The sequence below is a fragment of the Columba livia genome, chromosome 1, assembly GCF_036013475.1.
Source record: "Columba livia isolate bColLiv1 breed racing homer chromosome 1, bColLiv1.pat.W.v2, whole genome shotgun sequence".
NCBI classification, from domain to species: Eukaryota; Metazoa; Chordata; class Aves; order Columbiformes; family Columbidae; genus Columba; species Columba livia.
In genome coordinates, this window is record NC_088602.1 from 156,204,010 (window position 1) to 156,229,438 (window position 25,429).

At 37.9% G+C, this 25,429-nt stretch overlaps 1 protein-coding gene across 1 annotated transcript in view; it reads left to right on the forward strand.

The window, feature by feature from the left end:
• Positions 1–25,429, forward strand: part of LGR5 (leucine rich repeat containing G protein-coupled receptor 5) — a 91,805-nt gene that overhangs the window by 37,105 nt on the left and 29,271 nt on the right. Inside the window, exons 3-4 of the mRNA XM_065040449.1 lie at positions 14,473–14,544; positions 16,141–16,212. Coding sequence (XP_064896521.1) covers positions 14,473–14,544; positions 16,141–16,212 — 144 coding nt within the window. The remainder of the gene's footprint in view (positions 1–14,472; positions 14,545–16,140; positions 16,213–25,429) is intronic.

Sequence of the window (25,429 nt, forward strand, 5' to 3'; positions counted from 1 at the left end):
CCTCGTTCTGCCTGTATCAAGGACAATTGAGTCCACGTTTCACAGTATCAAGGCTTCTTGTCCTAATCGCTTTTAATTACTGTTTCCTTACTCTTAGATTTAGCATCCTTGAAGGCTGACTGTAAAATGCAGAATCCTGCAAAAAGCTTAGTTATGCTATCGAGTACGTTCACTGAGGGGAAAAAGTACACTGTGAAACCTAGCTAACCAAGCACAACATCAAAAGAGGAATGCTGGTTTGAAGTGATGGTGACTAACCAAAAGTGAAAAGTATTGTGCATTCATGAGACCTGGATTTGGCAGTGACCCTAGTTATAATGGCCCAGGCTTAAAAGAAAATTTAGGTTCCTGAGGAGTGATGGAGTCTCTGATGCACCATAGATCCTGTGGGAAAAAGCTGGCTCTTGCATTTGCACGAGTACTCCTAAAAGTTGATTTAAAAAATAGTCCAGGCATCCAGTCTCTTACAAAACGTGGTTTATAAGCTTTTAAAACTGAAAGCCTCCCTTTTTTAGAGCAAGTTTATCTGCTAACATACCATAAAACCCACATAAGATATGCAAAGTCATGATACTGCCCTTCTTGCAAAGACACCGTCTGTTTGAAGCTATGAAATGCGTATAGTCCTCTGCAATTTAGCTGGTCATTGCACTGACAATTTTTGGTGTCCTTGCAACGCTCATTTTAATTTTACTACCTGACGTTTCCAGCCGGCATCTATAAAAAGATAAAATTAAAAGAATTTTAATAACAGTAACTCAGTAACTTTGGACAATACCTTATTTGCAAGCAGATATTCCTTTTTTTTTTTTTTTTTGGTCGGCATTTGTATTTAGAAAACGTTATTTCTTTTAATTCCTTTTCTTTCTTTACTTACTTCTTTTCTTTGATTATCATTATCTGTATTGCTGTTGGTGCAACTTTCCAATAATGTGCAGATATGGACATAACAAGGGGAGATATCACAAACCAAGAGTTAACAGTATCAGGCACATATGAAGTAAATCATGCCACAAAGACCTTGCATGTGAATTTTTGCATCATGTCCATGTTTGCTTGTCCAATCTCCTGTCAACTGTAATAACCCTACTAAGAGCTTCCAACCCAATGATTTCTCTCAAGCCATTAAAGAAGAAAAACAAAAGTTTGGGCTTTTCATGGAAGGAAATTCTAATGCAATATGTCAAGTTACTTTCACTCTTTCATTTTATGGTCCAAAGCTAGATGACCCAAATAGTGAGACTTATGTTGCTGCTTGAGAAACTGTTCAGCAGTCTACCTCATCTTCCTGATCAAGACCTTTGAAAGTGTTCTTACCTTCTTCTTGCCACTGGAAACATTAAGCCATTATCCTTATAACCCTCTCTTCTAAATTCAGTAATTCCAGTCCTACATTGCTGGTAATACTAGAAAAAGTATTTATTTCTCTATTATGTTTTACTTTACATATATGGAGTCAGCTCCTCCATTTGTTTCATACAAGCCAATCATTTCAATTTCTCATTAATTCTGATGTTGTTTCGTGAAACCCTTCCAGTTTGTGTTCTCTTTTCAAATAAACATAGAAAACTGAAGCCTCTGAAGAGTTGAGGCAACTGATTACCTATTCTTAGTGCAGATTAGAACCCATTGTGCTGAGAGATTCCTCAGTGTTCAGAGGCATGTAATACAATTCAGTCTAGTATTACACAGAAAAATGTATATACGATGGAAAGGCAACTGGCTATTAGATTTTGAAGTAATGGGTAACAGCCATTGTAGCTCCCATGCTCCCATTATGCTCATTTCTAAGCATTGATTGTACATTTGAAAATTATTTTGCCCATCCAGTCATCGCAACACGATTTTCATTCCCAGCTTACCTGAGAATTCTGTGTTTTGTTTATGTGGCTCAGTTAAAGGGGACTATTGCAAAATATAACTTGGCCCATAACGCAGACATTGTAAAAACAAGGTTTTTATGAGATCTTTAGACCAAAGCAATGTTTCCATGAAATTAAAATGCATCTTAGAAATGTCTGTCCGCTCTTTGAAATACAACAACAGCAGGAGCATAAAATGCATTTCTTAGGATTTTTTAGTGTCGAAAAAACTGTTACTGGTCTCTTTATTAGAGAGCTGGTTCAAAAATCTGATAAAAGCTAACAATCGATCCATTGAGTTTTAGTTTAGATGTTATGTCCTAGATGCGTGGTTTGGCAATACTGGTAAGTCATTACCCTGAAAGAACTGAGAATTTATTAAGACAGTTAAACCAATTGTTTTGACTCCAAAGCAAGGATGTATAATCCAGATCTGTTCAGCCAGTTCTAGCCTTCTAGGCTGAATCTGATCCACTCTTCCAGCCAAGGTTAAACACCTCTGCAAGCAGCTTTCCTGCAGTCCTGATGGTCACACCTGGTATTTATCCTTCACCAAAGACTTTTATCACTGGAGTAGAACATATCGAAACCATGCTGTGTTTTTGAGGTGCACGTTCCTCTAAAAATTTTGGAATACATTGTGATACTTTGAAAACTGTTGTAGGTCCTATTTGTGAAAAAGATGGGCCTTTCAGGCTTAATTTTCTCTAAAAGTGCATATCATGGAACTCCCACCAAGAAACAAATATGCTTCGGCTGGTTGATTATCAGCAAGTTGCTCTGCATAAACTTGTACAACACCATTAAGTCAAATTCTTCATTATAAATTCAAAATAACTGCAGATATTTATCACTATGACTGAGTCCAAGACTTGATCTCATGTAGAGTATTTCTAGACATAAGTCATTCTACAACGTGTGTTGAATGCTGATATTAATACAGCATTAAGACAGTAGTACATAAAAAAGTGGGTTCTTAAAGTGTAAAGAATTACCTAGGGTGGGACTCTTAAGAGTTTAAGAGGCAACTATATCTGAGTGTAGGCGAATTGGTTTTTGATAACTAACACTTCAAAGCAGTGCCTGAAACTGTTCTATTTCAGAAGTTAATGTCTCTATGAAGAGTGCAGAAGAAAGCCAATAAGAATTTAAAACTATTTGAATCAGACCTAACTACAAATATCTCCAACTAGATATATCTCTACACATACATACATAAGCATATGCATACATATATGCACGCACGCCGATGCACATATATAAGGCTTTTATTTTAATTTTAAACACAGGAACATTTCACAGATAAGCAAAACTCCAAGTAATTTTTAGTACACTGCTATTTTTTCAGCGACTTAAAATAGGTATTTGAGTAAAATAGCAACAAAGGACTGCTTTATTACAATCGTTTTACCTTCAGAGTAAGACTGTTCCAAACAGCTTCTCATTTCACAAAATAAGCAACAAAGCTGCCTTAAATTAATTGCAACCTACATGCAGGTGCAAGGAAGTTTATTAACACCCATGTTATTTCTTAAAGTAACTTTGAAGTGACTTAAATATATGTACAAAGTTTTTCAGACTGATCACAGTACTATTACAGTGGTTACTCAGGCATAAGTGCCTCTAAAAGTGCATTTTGCTGCAATACTGAAGTACAGAATTACAAATGCAATCCAAAACAGACATATTATGTGAATGTCTCCATGATTTGTGTGGAAATCCCTTTACACTGCAGAAGTGGTCAAGAGGCCACTGTATACCTGAAAATGAAGTCCTGAATTGCCAGGCACAGTCCATTCCCATCTGTTCTTATTTATTGTTTTCCCTTTACTCCTCTCTCTGTTTGCCCTTTCTTCCTACAAAGAGGTTTCCAAAGCTGTTAATGGGAATTAGGTGTTCTTTTCCCCACTGACTTTGAGTGGTGGGACTGAGCTCTCTCGTCATTTATGTATTTGAAAACTGAGAGCATTAGCTCCTGGGGTCTTGTACAGTCTTTAATTTTGCGCTGGTTCAGGCACATTGTGGCTAGCACTAAAAACCAATTCTGTACCTTTTACTATTACGTAAGCTAGTAGAAAATGTGAAAGTGCTGCAGCCATAGTCCAAAACATTTTAGAGAAAGTGGGGGGATCTTGTAATTTACTCCAACAATCTTTGGACAGGATACATAAATACTAAAATCTTTCCCAAAGACTGATCTGCACAGATTTAAAAACCTCCAAGGAAAACAAACAAAGAAACAAACACAAACAAGCAAAGAAAACCTGCAGCTGACATGCACAACAAAAGTAAAAACAGAGTATCATCTAGTTGTCTCAAACTGTTCACACATTTCCTTCCAATGTCACTTAAATACCAGTTTTATGGTTCTTGTACAGCAGGTTTTAGTAGAGCTGTTCCTGGTGGAAATTGGCTTGTGCCATCTCTGTCAGCCAAAGTTTCAAGAACTTTCACTGCTAAATGACTTGTGATCCCTCAGGTAATTTCAGAGCTGCACACAATCTAGCATCACAGTATCACAGTATGTTTGGGATTGGAAGGGACCTCAAAAGATCATCTAGTCCAATCCCCCTGCTGGAGCAGTAACGCCTAGGTGAGGTCACACAGGAACATGTCCAGGCGGGTTTTGAATGTCTCCAGAGAAGGAGACTCCACAACCTCTCTGGGCAGCCTGTTCCAGTGCTCTGTCACCCTCACTGAGAAGAAGTTTTTTCTCAAATTTAAGTGGAACCTCTTGTGTTCCAGCTTGATCCCATTACCCCTTGTCCTATCATTGTTTGCCACCGAGAAGAGCCTGGCTCCATCCTCGTGGCACTCACCCTTTATATATTTATAAGCATTAATAAGGTCACCCCTCAGTCTCCTCTTCTCCAAACTAAAGAAACTCAGCTCCCTCAGCCTTTCTTCATAAGGGAGGTGCTCCACTCCCTTAATCATCTTTGTTGCCCTGCGCTGGACCCTCCCCAGCAGTTCCCTGTCCTTCTGGAACTGAGGGGCCCAGAACTGGACACAATATTCCAGATGGGGTCTCACCAGGATGGAGTAGAGGGGAAGGAGGGCCTCTCTCGATCTACTAATACACCCCAGGATGCCATTGGCCTTCCTGGCCACAAGGGCACAGTGCTGTAAGTTGTTAATTTGATTTCTTCACATAAATTATTGATCTGGTTTCTTCAGTTCATACATGCACACATGTAGAGGCGATCTGTTGAGACTATGCCACTGCATTTGATACATGGTGTTTGTCAGTGAGAGGTACCTGTCATCAGCTCGGCAAGTGGCCCATGGCACATTGTAAATTCTATCACCATAAGACAGATTTTGTTGATAGCTTAGGGCTTTGGCTCCCCAGCTTTGCTTTAATACAGCTAGGGAGGCCCTTCATGCCCTGACAGAGGGAAGTGCACCGGTCATTGGTAAAAACAATGAGAAGACGTTTATCTGCTTAATCAGCTGGAAGAAATTCCAGTCATTTTCTCCCCTAATTTTTGCGTACACAAATTTACTAGAAAAGAACACAGATCATTCCTGCTATATGAGATGACAACTTGTAACCTTTACATTCATGAAACAAGGACCCTTATTTTCTGGAGCTGTCACTGCCTTTGTTGCTGTCCCTTTAATGCTGCCAGAGTAACAATAAAGAACTCTCCCATGTGGATGTGTCAGCCTGGCACCCTCCAAACTGCCCTTTTTGCTGTCTTATCAAGAATGACAAGATGAGGAGCCAAAAAATGAGAAACAGCAGAGGAAATGCCTTACTAAGACCCGCTTGCATTGCTTGTTGAATAGCTGGTGCTCACAATTATTCTGGAAACATTAATGCAAATTGCACAGAGTAATCTTGACTTTGGTACTGTGGTGCATCTGTGGTGTAAAGGGGCAGAAGGGGAGATGATGGAGGAAGGAAGAAAATAGATGTGAAAAGATTAAGATGTATCTGCAAGTGGAAACAATGTGTGTTCTAGGTCGATATCCAAGAAACATTGTCGATGCTTCTGTGTTGCTTTTATTGACTGTGTGTTGAAGTTTATTTTTGGCTTATAGCTTGTAAATGCCTTCTGGAACTTGTAATTTATTATCCAGCAATATTTGCTAGGAACTGGTTTAGAATATTTAAAAAAAAATGACAGGAAGAGCTTTTGCGATCAATACAGATAGTGAAATTATACTTAATTAAACTACAGTGAAACAATGCTGTATTAAACATGTTATATATCTGTAGATCCTGAGGCAGGATTTTAATTTAAGTCTTACACGTTCTGTGTGTACTGCAAGTACACAAAAATAGTTTCTTTCCTTTTTGGTGGAAGTTCAACCTGTTCGTAGACTGCTTGATTTCAGTGCAGTGAACACTTCTGATACCTACACTGTTCAATTTTCCACTTGCTGAGGATTATGGGTAATGAATTCAGCCAATATCACATTTATATCTAATAGATATGCAAGCACAGTAAACCCAACTTCTTTTCCCTAAGTGTTTTGTGGTTTTTTTTCAGTTTCCAAACAGGAGTAGCAGTAATTTCTCCATTAATTCTTTGGTGGTTTTTTTTTCATTGTAACACTCAGAAAGTGGTAGTAACCTTGAAATGTGGATCTACACAATTTGTTCCTTTGCCTATCACATAGGAATGATAAAACAGCTAACACATTTTTCATTATTGACAGTTTGATCATGGTGTGTTGCACTGCAGTACATTTCAGCCAGTTTCTGTTACTAATGATCTTTATTACTAGTTCTTACCCTTTCTGGTGATACTGGCACTTCTGGGGTAGAACCAAAACCAAAACCAGCATCGCAAGTGTAAATGACACAACATGTTCTCAGTGCTGGCCATGGACAGCTTCACAAAAAGAGAGATCCCTTGTCTTTAGCAGTTATTGGATCACACTCATGTCAGGAGAAGGGGTCTCTGCCTTTTATAAGTTGAGAAAGAAGTAGCACAATTTAGACCTTAACTGACAATGATCTGTTTTATCAAAGCCTGCTCATGATCAAATATACACAGATTTCATTCCAACCGCTTGAGGTCAGTTGGAGTTACTCCAGTTTACACCCTCTGAGAATTCGCCACATGCATTTTAAAAGGCAATTAGGCCCTTAAGCAAGAGCAGACTGTGTTGTATTTGAATTTCTAACTAAACTGTAAGTAGCAATAAATATAATATACAGCACAATTACAACTTGCACACTCCCCTATCCTTTTTTAAAGAAAGGAGAATATCTTTACATTTTCTTCTTTGATCTCTCTGAGCATCAGATTTTTGAATATGTCATTTGACCCACATTTCTTTCATATAAAAAGTTACTGTGATGTTTACAGTTTTAATTAACATGACAGACTGAAATACAAAAAGGTAATTAAAATATAGCTTAACATTGCAATTCCTAGCCTAAAAAGTAATTCCTCAAAAATGTTTTGAAAGATATATGTTGATATTATCCATTAATTGATGAACAATTAACACCGTAGTTATTCCATTAATTCATATGCTTCTATTGCATTTACCTAAGAATAATCACTAATAAATATCAAATTAAACTCTTATCTTGAAGTTTTAGTTGACTTTGGATAGGTGCTTGATGAGTACCTGTGTTGTCAAAGGGTTGGGTGTTTTTAGGTAAGAAGCAAGAACGCTTTGTGTTACTTATTTAAATAAATGTGAGCTGAAGAAAGTTATGGTCATAGAAATATAAATTATATATTGGCTATATATTTATCTAGTTGGACTAAACATATGTGTAGTTATGTACTTGTGTATCTTTCTTTAAGTTTGACAGGAAACAAAATTGAAGGCTAAGATTCACCATCAGTAATGCTTCCTTGGACAGAGGCAACTTTTATATCCAGAACAAGTTGTTTTAGAAAAAGATTTAGAAATTTCTGTTTTCATGTTATACTTACACGTTGTTTCTCCACAAACAGCCATTTTCTTTATTAAAAATTGAGATAATAGTTTTAGGATTGATACTAGTGCTACTGGTACAACTCCTCAGAGCAGAGGTAAATTACTGGAAAATATGATACTGAGGTAGGATGCAAATGAGACTCCTATTTCTACTTGTGTCAGCACAAATTTTTCCACAGATATCAGTCAGACTAAGATTTCACCAGGGATCTTTATCAGATTTTCAGAACAATTATAGCAGTTGGAGAGGCAGATCAGGCTTTTAAGAAGTTTCAACTTACAAAAGAGAATTTTTTATCTATACCCAAGGTTTAGAAGACACAATCCACAATTACGTGATTTTAAATGGAATTTTCTACATGGCATACTAGTGGTTTAGCACCAAATTCAGGAAGGTTAGTACCACACGGCAACAGAACTGTCACAACTGTTGGGGTTTTTCACTGTCTAGGGGCTTCTGTACCTTCTATTCACAAAAACAAACACTTTTTCACCAGCCTCTATGTTCTTCTATGTGATTCCTTTTCAATTTTCTGTCAGGAGAGTTTGCTAGTTGTAGTATATAATGTAACAAATAAGGAATGAAATCTGTGTTTTTGAAGGAAACAGGCAAAGGTAAAACTGACTGTATGGCAACATTATTGATGTTGACCTACTCCTCTTTAGACGTACATACATATATAAACAAATTCATTATACATTCTTTTAGCATGTGCAGTCTTTTCTCTCATTACTTAAATAAAACCAGCAAACCAGTTAGTGAAGAGGAGTAAAATGCAGAGTCAAAGGGACTTCAAGGCAAGATAGTAGTTCATGGGATTGCTTTTGTAGAAATCCCTCAATATCTTCGCACAGTTGAAGGATTATTCAGTTTGCTCTCACAATTATGTTTGGTATAGGATGTTGAAGTACATGTAGACTGATCAAATGTAATGCATCACAAGTCACGCAATTATATATAACAATCTGTATTAAAGGGCATGCATTTGCACTAGTCTGGTGTTGCTATTGTAGTTTACTGGCATAATAACAAGAGTCCAATATATTTTTCAGAAATTTGAGTGCAATGAAGTGCTTAACTTTATCTGTTTTAAAATAGAATTCCAACAGATTTCACTGGATTTCCACTTCTTAATAATGTAGCTTTTTAAGCTTTTTAAACTGCTTATTCCTGTCATATATTGAGCGACACCAAGGTCCAGAGTGCCCTCTATTCTCCTACATTCCAGCACCTTGCAAGATTTGATCAGTAACTTGATCCACAAAATTCCATTGTGTTAATCCTGTTAGAACATGGCATGAATATTAATTAATGTAAATGTAGGCTTTTTCCCAAGAAGACTATTATCTTCCTTTCATGTCCTTCCTATGGGTTTGATAGCACTAGATTTTGAAATACACTTTACAGGAGCTTGTTCAGCAATTGCTGGACTAGATCTTATCCAAGTGAAGAAGAAAAGCAGCCACTACCCATATCATACTGTCACTGTCTGCTGCAGACAATGAGGAGTAGCTGGGTTAGGTTTGCCACAGCTTCTCTCATAGTTAGTAGAGAGGTGCTTTTTTTATAAATGCCACAGTTTGTTAGCTAAAGAGAGAAGACTTCTTAGTGTCTCAAGGTCACCTTCCAGCCCAGTAGATAATGAGGAGATGCCTGGTGTCAGGCAAGGCTTGTCCTGATGCAGAAAACATCCACACGCAAAGCAGTTTTGAGTTCATGAAGAAAAACTATTTCACTAGACATGTAAACAAAATAGTTGGCTGTGTTCAGTCACGTCCTGTTTGTTTGCTTCTTTTTGAGGAATGAAATTGTTCTTTTCAGACATGAGCAACAATTGAAGGAAAACAAAAAAAATAAAATCTGATTCTTTTCAGAGGTTCTTGTGTCTTATTAGTTATGTTGACTTTGGTAATGTTCTCCTGCCTTGATGACCACCATTTCTCAGAACTATGACACCACAGCAGAGGTCAGAATACACCAAAGGGGTGAACAGATGGGGAACACTCAAAGGAGACCCCAGTCAAACCTTTTCTTATATCTAACCATACGTCATGAACCTGACCTGCAGTGTTGCAGCCATTCCAACAGTGAGTAGAGATTGTAAGCTGGACAAAACTGCGTTGAAAGCTACTATATAAATTGGTGCCATTTGAAAGCATGGAGACAACATGCTTTTCTCAGCCTATTTATTTTACATCTTTTAGAAAGAAACACGTAGTTGTGTAAAAACGTAACCTATGCTTAAGGCAAAAGTATCCTGGTGTCTTGACTCTAGCAGTGGCCAGTAGCAGGTACTGAGAGAAGCATGTGGTAACACTTCCTCATAAACTTTTCCAGCTTCCATTAACTTGCAAGATTGTATGAAGCACCATAAGTAAAATCTAGTTCTAAAATAATATAGCTCAAAAAAAAAAAAATTATCCAAAATCAGTAGTGCTGTATACTTTTGATTACTTTTCCATTAAAGACATGTGATACATTTGAGCCCGAATGTGCTTAATGAGATATTTCTAAAATAATGTCATAAATGTTGAAAATAAAAGAAATAACTTTTAAAAATTTAAATTCAAAGTTGTTCAAACAATAGAAGCCAGCCATTTGGTTATGTAAGCACTATAAACAAGCTATTTCATTCCTGTTCTCAGAAATCATTAACTAAATGCTGAAGTATAGAGATAGATAGTATGTCCATCCTCATCTGTTCAGGGAAAGTGATATTTACCCATCCAAACTGAAATCACTACCCAAAGTCCATCCAAAGTTCAGTAAAATACTGGGCAGCTTACCTCAAATAATTTAGGGTAATAAAAACCAAAAATTCCTGAAGTGGAGAAAACCCTGATAGATACTTGACAGGTACTGTAATGTCAACAAGGGGATTAATTTTTCCCTAAGCCAAGACTGAGAATAGAAACACAGTAATAGCAAGAAAAACACGCAAAGAAGGCATTAAAAATGGTCAGGAAAAAATAAGCCAAACTTACTGAGCTTTGCAGCATGCCTTAAAGAACTGATGTGTTAACTTTCATCCAAGAATATTGAATGAATTAGGTACTGCTCCCAATGAATCATTTCTGCTGATTTTTACCAAACACCACAATGCTGGGGAATTCCAAAGGGCTGCGAAGATACTACTGTTCTGCAAGTGTTCAGAAGTGGTCTCATGGAGCATATTGGGAATAGACAGGTGTTTTTCCTGAAGTCAGTTCCACAGAAAATCATTAAAAGGGCGTCATGACAAAGAATTTAATGTGATGACTGAAGGTCAGACAGCATCATTACATGGAAAATAATTATTGCCAGATGTCTACCTTTTCTGACATTGCCAGTTTGCTTGGTGACAGAGCTACACAGAAATACATATGTTTTGGCATTTCTGATACATTTGATGTATCCCTCTAGTGAAATGTGTAGGTCTATAAATGATGAGTGTGATGTTCTGCTGCACAAGCAGAGGAATACCATCTAAGATAGTATTAGTCACCATATGCAAAATTAGTGAGAGTTCTTTCCAAAGTGAAAAATATTCAAAGCAGAACTTCTAGAATGACCTGAGGTTTGAAAAACTCATAAGGAGTAAATGCAGAAGCTGTGTCAACCAAAAAGGGGATTAACATGTGGTCTCATCTGTCTAAAGTGTTTGTAAAATACATATTTAATAATTGAGAAGTTGTGATCTAAAAAGAAAAGAAGCAGAATATAAAATGAGGGTTGGAATCTGGGGAAAAAAAAAAAAAAAGAAGAGGAAAAAATACATTTCAGTTCAACAGTGCAGGTACCTGTCACTCAGAACAGCTCAGGAACATGGCTCAGCATCCCTTGCTTACAACTGTCTGTCGGCTTCAGATATTCCTCTAAAGGGTGTTGGAACTGGGGCCATGCAGAGGGGTCAGGCTGTTAGGGTGGTATATTGTAGTTGGCCAGATGATCTAAGTGGACTTTACAGTCAGAATGACAACAGTTTACTTCTCTTGATGACAGTTTGACAGAAAACCTGGCCACCAAAGGAAAGAGGGAGAAAAGTTACATGGAAATGTTTCAGCCATCAGAGACAAGCCCAAATACATCCCAGTGCAGTACAGTCTCACTAAAACTGATGTGAATGTGAGATGTGCAGCATGTACATGTACAGATACGTCTCTGTGCTTAGGTATTTATTTCTAAATTTATTAGGTATACATTACAGGTACCATAAGAATGTCTTTAAAATTATGACAGCCCATTTTCAAAAAATGCCAAACAGTAAGATTACCACAGAAAGGTACGATGATGCTCTGAAGCTGGGGAAAGGGAATGTTACACGTTGAAACAAAACTTTAAAGCTGTATAGTGTCCCCATTAAATTGCCACAGTCCTGCATTTGGAACAGGGTGGAGCATGCTTGCTAATTGCCAGAGTCCTTCTCCAGGAGCTCTCATTTAAGGTCTGATTTTCTCAGCCCATTTTATGAAGAGTATTCCAGTTCAAACAGATGATATGTACACATAGCGTGTTTGGCAGTTTGCACTGCAACAATTATGAAGATTGCTCCAACACAGCCACTCTTAAGAAGGGATGGTGGCCTGACAGAACATGAGCTTGACTCTCCAGACACGTGGGCTTAGTCCTCCGCTCTTTATCAAGCTTTCCATATGACACTCAAAGCAGTAACTTCTAGCTGTAAGTGAAAACCTCAATACCTGTACCTACCTTTTTTCCAGTAAAGTTTTGCAGACTCGCTGTGCCGCGGTCATGTCCAGTCATGTCATTAAAATAACCGATCTAAGGGGTGCTGTGGGGGTGAAGCAGTTTTCAGTCTTTCCAAGGCTGAGATCAGCATTAGACAGGTCCTGAGGCACTACTAGTCAGTGATCCACAAATGGCATTTACTTGCAGGGACCCAGTCTGGTGTGCCTAACATAGCACGCATCTTCTTCATTCAGCAACAACCCAAAAGTCATTGCCCTTTTCGTTCAGAATGAAAGCTGAAGCTGGAGAAAACCCTCACATCTGAAAAAAAAAAAATAGGCTCAACCTGCGAGTGCCTCACCTTGGAAGCAAAAGTGAGCCAGGTTTGGTTCAGTCATCTACCTGCAGGAATTCGGGTGCACATGCCCAATTGCCAGATGTCTGAACAGCAGACTCCAGTGTACTCCAGAGTGAGAGACAAGCTCAGCAGCTCTGTCTGAAGCCAAGTGCCTCTGCAGAGCACAATTAAATGCAGTGAATACAGAGAGAAAGAGCCACTTGCTCAGAGTTACAGGTCACATCGATCAGCAGGTGTGTGTCTGTACAGGGAAGAGCCTTTTCGACGAATCAAAAATGCCTGAAAAGTCTTTGGAGCTGGGATTTAGAATCATATTGTCTTTCTTTATGACCTAATTTTTGTCTTTGTTTTCTGTATGAAAGAGATGTCTAAGGAGGTGTCCTTGGGGCCCTGTAGTTAGCTTGGGGCAACTGAACTCCAAATGAAGACAACACTTAAGGGCCAGTCGACGTTGGGTCTTTGGAACTGCAGTCATAAGCACCTGGAATTTTGCATGACCAGTACTGGCAACTCCGACACCTACTTCAGTACTATAGGTTTCTCTTTGGCAGCTTGGTACCTAAGGCATTTTCTGGATCTAGTCCTGCTGTCTTTACTAAGGGGCCAGAGGCCAAATCAAATGTCAGCCGTGTCATCACATCAACTGGTCTACGGTAACTCTGCAATTTTGGCGTGCAATATCTTAGCTGATGGGAAATATCAATTCCACTTGCCCTAACTTGGTCTCCGAATAGAAGAGAGTTAGATCATATCAACCCCCTTTTGTTGCCAGCTAAGGGCAGACACACTGTAACTTGACAGGGAGCCTGATCCCTGCCAATCAGTTTTCCTGCTAAAGTACAGGTATTGCAGCACATTCATGCTGAACTCAGATGTCAGGAAGTTAAATGCAAGATGCTCTGGAGTTGCACTGATGGGGAACATGGAAATGCCATTAATTCATAACAAATATGTGATCTTTATCCTACACACAAACCTGACAGAATGCAGGCTCTCTTTTTTGGTCAGAGTAACACACTTTACACTTTATTCGTTATACTTAGCTAGGTCTATAATACTATCAGGCATTCTAAGGAGGAAAATGCAATAGAAGTAGGGAAAAAAGGCCCACAATTTTTAGCAAGTACACTTTATGCCAACCTATTACACATCTGTTCATATGGAATATTATGATTCCACTGGTATAGCAGGTTTACATGTATTTATTTTTAAATGAACTGTGATCATTACTATGCAGATATATTTTGATATTAGTGTAAATGAGTTAAATGTTTACAGATGTCATATGTGCACAATTCCAAAAGTGCATGTCTGTAAATCCAGTGATGCTAATTGTTGTCAGTATATCTGTGTTTCAGTTGCTGAAATTGCTCTAGTCCTTAAAAAGAAGAATATGAAGAATTAATTGTGCATTCTGAACCATAAGTATGATTTTCAATGAAATTGCATTTTGTCTCTGCAGTCCAGCTGTCAGTAAATCAACTGTACAGTTAAGGACTTCCTTTTTTCAAGAAAAAAAAATGTGTATTAATGACAAAACAAGGCTCTTAAACTGCTGCCTCTGGCATCAGTCGCTCAAACATAGCAGTGTTGCACTTTTTAACAACCAAATTAATTCCACATGAAGAAAAAAAGTATTCACTCTTTTTCCTTTCCTTTTTCAAACTTTGCAGACGTCTTGCAGGAAACGGCTTGACATACATTCCTAAGGGAGCATTTGCTGGCCTTTTCAGTCTTAAAGTGCTGTAAGTAAACTGTGTGTTGTTTGATATATTTCTGATTTCCTAAATGCTCCAGGGAACTAATTAACCAGTGAAGTTTTGATCAAGTAAATTACATATTTTGATCAGCTCATTTTGAACAATTCAGTTGAAGTGAAGATACATATGAACATCATTAAATCTTTGGTCTTTTCATATAAAAAATATCCTAAACACATAGATTGGAAAACATTAATGGAATTCTAAAAACAACTTGCTTTTCAAGTAGATGTCTCTGTACAATCTCAAAGGTACAAATTGACATGGTTAATAGTTTATTTAATTGTCTCAAAAGTTCTGATTTTTGAGTTTAAAAATCTTAGATGAATTTTTCATGATCACACAAAACTGGGGGTAAATAGCCTTTTCCTTTTCTTGAGAGCCGGGGAGGGGGGGAAACATTATTATACAGCACTGTGTAATTTAAAATGCAATTTGTATTTCATATCTTGTTCTTTGTGATGTAATTACTATAAGATAAATTATAAACAATATGACAAAACCATGTATTATATGGAGAAGACAATACGTATAATTACTAAAATTTTCAGCAGACCACATCTCACAAGAGTTATACAAGAGGGGATCTTTGCCTATGTAAAATTCACAGAAACTGTATTATTAGCAAGAACGCATACCTCCTAGGCAGCATCAAGCCAAGCCAGATGCTACTGTAAGAGTATACAAAGCTCTACTGAAAAAATACATAAGCGGAAAGAAGTGTGAAGAGCTCCCACTCCGTCTACTCTTAAGTTGGCTCTTGTTGGCCTAAGGAGATTTAGGCCTGCCAAAAATGATTTAATTTACAAGGTCCCATCGAATCTGTCTCATTTTGAAGGCAGCATGTACTACAGCTTTTTCCACAGAGAGTCTTTTTATATTTGTAGGAGTTGGTCCAAACAAGGATGTTAGGCAGTGTGAAAGAAACTGTATTCAAACAGAGGAAAAGTTTCTTTTGGAGTTGAAAGTGATTTTTCAGTCTTTGCAAGCTAAATGATATGATATTTGAGAAAAGAGATTTGTCGGGTCACTGCTAGCAACCCTCTATTTGACAAAAATGATTTTATTAGTAAAAATTCAGCATGTTTTAGAGATAAAATTTTATTCTAATAATAAACTTCTCCTACAGTTAAAAATTCTGCCTCCCATAGCAGCTTGTTCCTAAGTAAGGACTTCAAGAGTCAGTTCTTCACAGCTTTGTCAGAATAAGAAACTGTAGCACTTCAGAAGGAAAAAAAAATCAATACGTGAGGATGACCATTTCAGAATCACTAGAAGCAATTAGGAGCTCAAGCCCTATGGAAAGCCCATCAGATGTATTCTTTTAATGTCCTCAGCTGCTTTGAAAATCTTGCTCAAATCTGATATGTAGCTGTTAACAATAATATGCTACAGGTGTTTGTTTGAAGAGAACTGGTATTTGACAGGGGCAGAGGAATGAGGTATTTTTGTAGCTTTCCTTTGTTTGTAATGGTGAAGTAAAACCAGTACAAAAGAGGTAAGCTGGAAAGAAAATTTACAATAGAAAGACATTTTTTTTTAACTGTGTTGCTTCTGGGGTTTGTGCTACTCAAATTATAGGATGCTGCAGAATAACCAACTACGCCAGGTTCCTACTGAAGCACTCCAGAACTTGCGCAGCCTGCAGTCTCTGTAAGTATACTTGACAAATCAACTTGTAACCTTGCATGAACAATAATATATGATTACCTATTAATTACCTGTTAAAGTCACTTAACAATGTGGTGAATCAACTTTTTCTTTTAACTCTTTTTGAGCTGCTTTTCAAGACAATTGTATTCTCAATTAAACATCAAAAGTGAGTGATTTCATTCCAGTAATTTCATGACACCGGCAGCTTCTTTGTGGTGTTATAAACTGGTTCACTGTCTGAGAAGACACTCCTTGCCCTGCGATGCTTTCTGTCTGTGAAGAAGAATATGGTCCCTTGAGCACTTGTCTTTCCCATGGTTTCTTCTTAAGATTCTTTACAGGAGAAAAGAAAGAATTCCAAATGACTCCCTTGCTTTTTTTCATTTGGTGTAGTATTTTTATTTTTAAACAGTATGGAAAACTCTATTAACTCATGAAACAGGGTGTACTAGAGGATGCTTAATTATATTCTGTGCTTCAGGCAGGTCTCCATATTTATAGTTCTCGACTGTGTTGTGCTGACTCAGTCCACGAGCTTCAGTTTTAACAGAACTCCTGCCAGAACTGCTAGAGCAGGAGTGAGGATTGGCTGCTTTGTTGGTATGAATGAAATTATTTTGATGCCTTTCTGCCACATAACATAAGGTGGGTTGTACTAGGTTGTGCTAAAAGCTGACCTAGTCCGGAATCCAGTCTTCAACAGCAGATGCCTAAGGAAAGCTAGAATGATACTCATTTGGTGAAGTGTTCCAGCTGCTGAAGGTTTGTGCTCAGGAACTTGCTGAGCACATTGTGACTTCTTTGAATTTAATAACTCTTAAATGATTTTCTCCTATGAGTTTGTACAATTGCTTTTTGAGCTAATGTAGCTCTCATGATTTTTTTGTGGCAGCCTATCTGCTGACCAGCTAGCCCTGTGTAGCACGGTGAAGTATCCCCTGTTATTTATTTGGAACTTCTCACCGTATTTGATGTCCCCTAAGTGCAGCATCAGGAGAAAGCAGAAACAGCAGTTCCTTTTTAATGTACACCATATTTTGTAGACCTCTGTTGTATCTCCATTAGTCATGTTTGTCAAATGCAGCCTGTTAGGATTGCTTCTCATATGGGAGCTATTTGCTTCCTCTAGTCATCCTTGTCACTCTGACTGAACTTTTCTTCACTTCTCAAGTATGTGATTTGAGACACGTCAAGGAGAGATCAGACCAGCACAGCATGTTTAAAGTGTTTGCATGCCATGGATTTATAGAGGAGAAATTCTGGATGCATTTTTGTTTGTTTCCTACCAACTCCCCAAACTTTGTTTTACTTAATTTTTTTAACCTTCACTGAACACTGACCTGTTACTTTCATGCTTATTACAACTGCAGGACCTCAATTTAGCATGTTAGTAGCTACTCAAGAGTTTGTCAACTAGAGTTTAAATTGCTTTTTCCCAAGTGCTTCACTCGACACCTGTCTATACTGAAATTCATCTCCCATGGTTTTGTTCAGACAATTCAGTATCATGAGTTCCTTCTGCTGTACTTGCAGTTCACATTCTGCAACCACAAGACCACTTGTGCTGTCTGAATGCAGTAAATAGAGTATGTTTTTTAATTATCCACAGAATTCCATTGTCGTCTGATTAAAAAAAAATTCTGAGGTATCTACTGATTTTGAATGTGCAGCATAAAATGTCTAGATGATTGAAGAGAGTCAAGCAGGTTCTTTGACAGAGGAAAATGTCAACTGAGTCTTCTCTGTGCTTTAGTTGACTACCTTATATTTTCACAAATTTACTTTGAAATAAAATTATTTTCCTAAAAAGTTATAAGATCCAAATGTGGAAGTCAATCTGGAAGTTCAAATAACTATCACCAAAAAATGTTGCACTGATCACCAGTGTCACTGGTTAAAGTCTAACAATGGCAAGGATAGACTGCACATCTGTACCAAGCTATCTCGTCCACTTAGAGTCAAGATGTATTGGTTGAGAAATCTTCTGTTGAACATGTTCTTCTTTTTTGTCTGTATAAAGAAGTTCCACCAGAAGGTTAACATCTTTTCCATACATTCAGTTTGGTCAAAATCTGAAGAACTGAATTAATGAAATGAATTGATTTTCAGCAAAATTATGTAATCTGTGAATAAATTACCACTACACAGACACACATTATACTGTATTGGCTCCCAGGTTCTTATATCCGTCTTGAACAACATTTACTGCCTTAACATACAAAGCATTTGTTAAGGTTTCTAAAGGTGAAACAGCCCTAAGAATTAATTATCTTATAATTGTTATTTGGCCAATGCCTTTTTTCTTTATTGACCAGACACAGACTGAAATATCTCAGCTGTATACTTTTGAGGTTACAGTTCTTTCCTTTGATCTTTGAAAAAGTCATGAGAAAATGCTGGTCTAGTGACTACATTAGATTTTCATTCTGCTAAACAAACAAAAAAAAATCTTGCTGAGATCACATCACTCTATACACATTCTGGACCAAAACACGATAAGCGAAGCAAACAAGAGTTCCTTTGTTGCTCGGAAAGAGACTGTTAAATTTTCAGCACAACTTCTAAACAAAATGACAGTCTCACTCAGGCTTTGTTGCAAAAATTTTTTTGCCTTGGGTGAAGAAGTTGGAGGAAACCAAACACAGTTTGTGCAGTCTGTGAAAAAGACTGATATTTTTGTGACGGAATTAAAACAGAGGGAGAATAGGAGTGGTCAGTGGAAACCTTTAAACAGCTGTGTAGCAGACCCAAGATAGAATGATATGGGTTTGTACAGAAAAGCTACTATCACCTGAAAGATGATCACCAGCAAGGGAGACCTCTTTGAGGAAAAGAAAACTATTGTTCTTTTGTTTGCTTAAACGGGGTTGTGCTTGTCAGATAAAGGTTCGTGCAGATTCAGTTTCTTGTTTCATAGAGTCTAGGAATTTTCTGTTCACAAGGTGATTCTTGCATTGGTTTCACTTTTACAATAGGAATTATTTCTTTGAACCTTTGAAATAGCAGGAGTCTTTTCAAGAGTGTAATTAAGAGGTTAAAAGCCTCACAAAGGCAATTCCTATACAGCTTCTTGTATTTATTATATTTAGCTATGCAGGTGGCATGATTTCTGGAAGCCCCATTAACCCTTTGCTTTAGGTTAATATAAATGAGAAAAACTGAAAACTGGTGATAGGACTCAAATCTTTGCTTTTCGTGGTTTTACTCAGGAAAGGCAGTCAAGTAGAGGGACAGGCCACAATAACTGCCTTGCTACCTTAACCAGTGTAAAGAGGATTATGTTAAAATCATTTGTATGTATACAATTATGATTGTATGTGGTACATGCACAAGATATGGTTATATGCACACACAAGTTTTTCTTGTTCACTTGTAATGCAAATTCATCGTCATTTATTTGCACTAAAAATTATTTCTGGATGATGTGCTCTCCTTATTATCTAGTTCCAGACTCAAAAATTACAGTATAGGTATCAATATTGCTAGATAGTTTATGTTCATTGGCCTGTGACACACAGAACAAGAAATGATTTATTGCAGGAACGAGCAAAAATTTTTTCAACTTTCTTGTCCAAGTTGTGTTATTGCTGGCATGGGGAATAGAGTGACAAGTTTGAATGATAAATATTCATAAATTTCTTAAGATGTGACTTACCTCTGGAAAAATCCATCTTCGTCAGACTGCAGGCATTCTAGAAATACTATAAAATGCAAAACAGGCACAAAAAGTTGACCATAAAAACATAAGATTTTTGAATTTCATCCACAACAGCAAAAATCTATGAGAAAACCTTTATACTGTTCCCTCACAACAAACAAACAATACAAGGTTTTTTGTCAATAAGCAAAAATTAAGATTAAACAATAGTAAAATCCTCTCTATTTTTATAAAATCTTTGTAGTTCAATAGTCAACAACAGTGACATGATACTTTGATTAGCAAATGAGTTTGGCTACCAAAGCTTGGATGATGATTGTGTAGGACTCCAGTTCCCTCTGTGGCAGTAGGATTTAAAGTAGCGACCAGAACATGTTGGTTTTGAGACATAGTTTTGATCTCTGAGTTCAGCAAAAGGATATCTTCAACAAATCATATGGGCTATAATTTTCCTCTGAAATCTAGTGGATTACTAGTCCTAACAATTCAAATGGCATTTATCTCTGTTAAGGTGAAAAGAGGGAAATATGTTTGCTGGTACCATGACTGAAATGGATGAACACACAGTCACCAATGTGTCACAACTTAGATGTTGGCAGCACAGTCTGAGTTGTCACTTGAATACTGTCTTCCCTGTTATGCAGCTCGAGGAAATGTGTTTCTTTAAAACTAACTATACGCAGGCAGTCTCTGAATTTTGTGTTTCCCAAGCATCTCTCCATTCTGCTTTTAAATCAAGAAACATTTTAGTGATTTTTTTTTTTTTTTTTTAAATATACCTGTAAAGTCCAAGAACCTTTTACATATGTACCTTGATTTGTTTTTCAAATATTGGTATTAAATAACAGGTTTTCTGCCCAATTTTTTTCGGTTAATGTATGTATTTGTTTAAACACGCGTCTTTTTTTTCTCTAGTGTAATTGTCTTGTAATTTCTAATGATATCCCTTATGTTTCAGAATTGGCATATAACTTAAGTATTTTTGAACAAGAAGAGTTTAGTAAAGCACACAATGACATACCAATAACCAACCTCTTTTTTTCTTTTCCCCCTGAACATTTTAACACAATTTTTTTATTAGCAACTTATTTTACTAACAACTGATGAGTCGTAGATCTCCATTTGCAAATGTTGCTAAACAAAGGAGGAAAGCGTAGTTGACGTTGCTGATGGAAAAGAAAAGCTTCTGGTGTTCTTTTATGGGAACAGTTGTAATACAGTAATTTGCAGTGAATACTACAGATGAAACTTCACTCCCTGTTTATTTTTTTTGTTTAGACATGATGGTTAATGAGCATCTTTTACTGCAGCATTGTCAGACATAGAAACAGTCAAAATCAAGAAGAGATTGGGTGTTATCTCACTGTAATCATGAAGGACATTTAAAAGCTACCTTTATTTACTGCATCCCCTCCTTTCGTTGCTGTAAAATTTAACAGGACTTTAGTAGTAGGAAATAGGGCAGAATACAAGATATCCCACCTTCCAAAGCACTGGAAACACTTGATAGAGGGTGAAAATAAACCATATTTTCTCCTTTGGCAACCTGCAAAGTTGAAATTTACTGAAGCAAATTAATTTGACTTTACAAGTAACAAGATAAGAAAATAGTCTCAATTAAGTTTGTTTAAAATTTCCTAAAAATAAAAAAAATGTAAATTGCTTAAATTTTATGTTTAAGATATTGCAGTATTTGTGGAGCACCTGTTGGTGACACTGAGTTTTACATAAAAGATTATCTAGAAATTATCTTGGGTGTTTTTAATAATGGTCTGGCTGGAACAGGTCTGCAAATGGATTTTTCATCTTCTCCCTACTCTTCCAAGTATTTGACATTTCAAGACAAGTTTCCATTGTTTATTCAAACAAAGAGTTGAAGACTTCGAGGGCACAGAGTTCTGAAATACCCCCAGTTCAGCCATGAAATCAAAAAGCCCTTTTTTCAGAAATGTTCACTTGGAACATTTTTTTTTTTCAGGTTTGTTGCTTATGTTAATAATCCTGATTTTATTTTTTTAGTTAAAGCACAGAACAACTTTGAAATCACATTCTCCCAAGAGAACTGTTTTCATGAAAAGACAGGAGCTTTAGTTGTGGTTTTCCATGTCACACCCCATGATAATGAAGCTGACTTTGGGCGTTATCCTGCCTAGGAAACTCAGTACCTCAGCAGGTACCCACAAGCTCCCTGAAGAGGAACTTCCCACAGTTTAAATCAAGGTCGTGTGTACCCATGCAAGGTCTGTACACATACGCAAAGATGTTTCAAAACTCACCATTGCAGTCTCCTCAGTTTATTGCACTTCTTAACCATCTGAGATATTATACTAGAGCCCTAGGGTGCTCTAGGTGACAGAAGCAGGGAGAACTAGTACAATATTGGACCAGCCTTCTCAGCCACAAACACTTTTCTAGCTTGTTACACAGCTGAGAGGAAGATAGAGGTGCGAAGTCCCCTCAAATGCCCATGCTACTGTTTCATTTGAGTGCAGTCCCCGACTCAAACAGAGGTAGGGCCAGTTGCTTTCAAGGTGGGCGGCAAATAGACTGAACAGCAGTTCCAGGCCAGTGGGTGATGTTTTCTTTCATCCAGTAGAAGTTACTAGGCATCTGACTCTTTCCTGTCTTCTGGGCAACATCAAAAGATGAGGGTTTTTTAATCACATTTGTAATGGATAGATAAATTTCTCAACCTCCAAACTGCTAGCCAAAACTCATCCTGCATGGCTAAAGCCCCCTGGGACATATACCACATGTGGGAGGAGGATAAGAAGCTGCTGTTGGAGTGGTTAGCTTTGCAGAGGTTCATACTGGATTTCTGAGGAGATCCTCCTGGCCACCATAGAGTGACAGACTGTGGCTGCAGCTGGCCTGGCAAAGCAAACAGTGCTTCAGAGTGCTCCCAGGCACTGGCCATGACCGTCTGTCCTGCTGCACTGTGCACAGGGTCCTTGGCACATTTTGACCTGTGACAACTAACATTGGTTTGAACTATTCTTGGAGGCCACCTGGCAGTTGGCACGCCCCTGGGACCATCCTCCCTGGGAGGCTGGGAGAGGTGGCCACATAACATAGGCTACTGCGAGCCACTTGGCTGCAGGACCTGGGAGCGTTCTCAGCCACGCCAAAGATCCCGGTCTGTGGCCTGATTCCTAGGATAATCCAACAACTCCTGCTGGCCCACCATTTTTCCCACCTGTGGGGACTGAGGATACCCAGTACCAGAGCCAATCTTTGCATATACATAGCATTGCAGTTGTCTGTGCTTTATGGAGTACACTAGCATCCTGGCCCACTGTCTTGAATGCAGGTTTACCAAAACAGCTGAGCAGCAGGTTTGGATATGGAGAGAAACACCAAAGATTGAAACTCCCAGAGCTGCAGAGACCCCTTCATGTAAAAAACTGAGCAGTGAGACAGAAACAAATGCTCCTAAACTGTAACTTGTGACTTTTCTTTTTTGGTCTTGCTGTTTCCACACAGGGTTCTTTGTATCAGTTGTGTAGAAGCCCCATACAAGGGCAGAGCTGAAAGTGAGCTGTGTGAACTGCTGTGCTGGTGTGTTGTAATTAAGCTTTTACAATAGCCCGAGCATTTTCCCCTGTGGACTGAAGGGGATATCCTGCGTAAAGGGCCATGTTTGAAAAACATGGCTCACAATAGCCAGCTATATTTTCATTATATCCACTTTTCAGAGACAGTCTCAATGTCACTTGCCATTACTTAAATGAGGCTTTAGGCAAATTTCTGTGAACAAACCCTTGCAATGGTCTGTGTCACCACATGCTAGCAAAGATGGTGGCACTGCAGGTAACCCCGTCCTGCCTGTTATACCTTCCTCAGACAGGTCCTTTCCCCAACCCCTGTCCATCGTTGCCCCAGACCTTGTGGCAAGGCTTGGCTGTGGCTTCCATTTGTAACAGAGCCAGGTCAGAACAAAAAGGTGATAGGAGAGGAAGGAGTGATCCACCATGCCTAAAATCAGTCCTTGTGTGCTCTTTCTTCGCTGCCTACCCTAGCTGTTACATATAGCCCCTTTTAATTTGGTTTTACCTCTCCTAGTTTGAATTTAAATGTCAGAAGAAACGTCTTGTCCTTGACTTTTTGATCTGCCTCTGTGCCTCTCCTCTTCTCTGGTCCCTTCATTGTATTCAAGCCCTCATCCATTGCAAGAAGAGGCAATCCATGTAATAGCTGTTTATTTCAGAAGGGATAATGACCTGGGAGAAATCTCCTTCCTGATCTCATATGTAGCATTCGATTCAACCCAGAACAAATAATCAAGACATTCCAAAAAGGCATTAAGGAATTTTGTGATCACAAGGTCCATCCAGATTGTAGCTGGGCTTGCTCTTGAGAGACTCAAAACAGAAAAAAAAAATATGTGTTCCCTTAGAAACCCACCAGTGGTGTAAAATTAAGTATCCAGTCATATTGAATTGATCAAAAAATGCAAATCACATCTTTTTCAAATATGTACCTTCACCCATTTTAGAGTACTAATAAATGAATCCTGTTTACAATTCTGTATGAATAATACCTTTTCATAACATGCACATGGTCATAGTATTCACAGTGTGTTACAGGATACACCAGTGGGATACAGTCCATATAGCTCAAGGATTTGCTTTGAAAGGTTTGGACGTTTTAAGTGAGCTCATGGTGAATTTCATACTGGCTGCTTTATTTACATGCTGCCTATCAGAAGAGATCAAGCATTTCTGTTTCCTTAAATGGGCTCTCTCTGGAATATAATAGCAGCTTTCAAACTCACCACATGTTATCTATATATTTTCTATTATAAATAGGGTCATGTTTGTGAGTTAATGGGTTTAGTTCTGGAAGTGCCAAAACTTTGATCAACACATGTAAAACAATTGGCTGAAAATGGTGATTTTGATCAATGCTTTAAACATCGGTGTGCATTACCTACAGTATGACAGGAAACAGAACCAATGCTGAAACCTTTTAATAACTGCAAGAGGGAAAACGGTACTTGGAAATTTTAAAAAGATTAGATAAGAAAAGAGCACTTGAGGTAGTACTTTTTATGAGCACTTGCAGGATACATAATCTGGTTATATGACCTGCAGCACAAATCATTGTAGCTTCTTGATTTCTTCCAAGCTTTATTTAAACAATAATTCAGCTACCTAGGGTTTCATTTATATTACAGCAGTCCTGTTTTTTGTTCTGTGTTGTGTATTAAGTTCACGTAGCCAGTGGTGGGTTTATATTTGGAAATTTCAGCTACTAAAAAAAAAAAAAAAACAAAAACAAAACGGTTCCTTGATTTGCAGCAAAATATTGTTAAGATAAAAGTCCTGTTCTCACTGACAACAGTGGAAATATTGCCATTTCAGCCACGGGATCACATACAAGCAGTTGAGTGTTGGCTTCACTACACAGGCAGGCGTCCTGTGAGTAACTCCTGTGGAGTCACTGGGACATCAGGGCTGCGACGGCCAGCGTTCACATTGAACGAGATGTTAGCTGCAATACAGTAATGCATTTAGGTTGAATAAAGCCTCCATTCTTTAATCAGTGTAACTGCCAAAC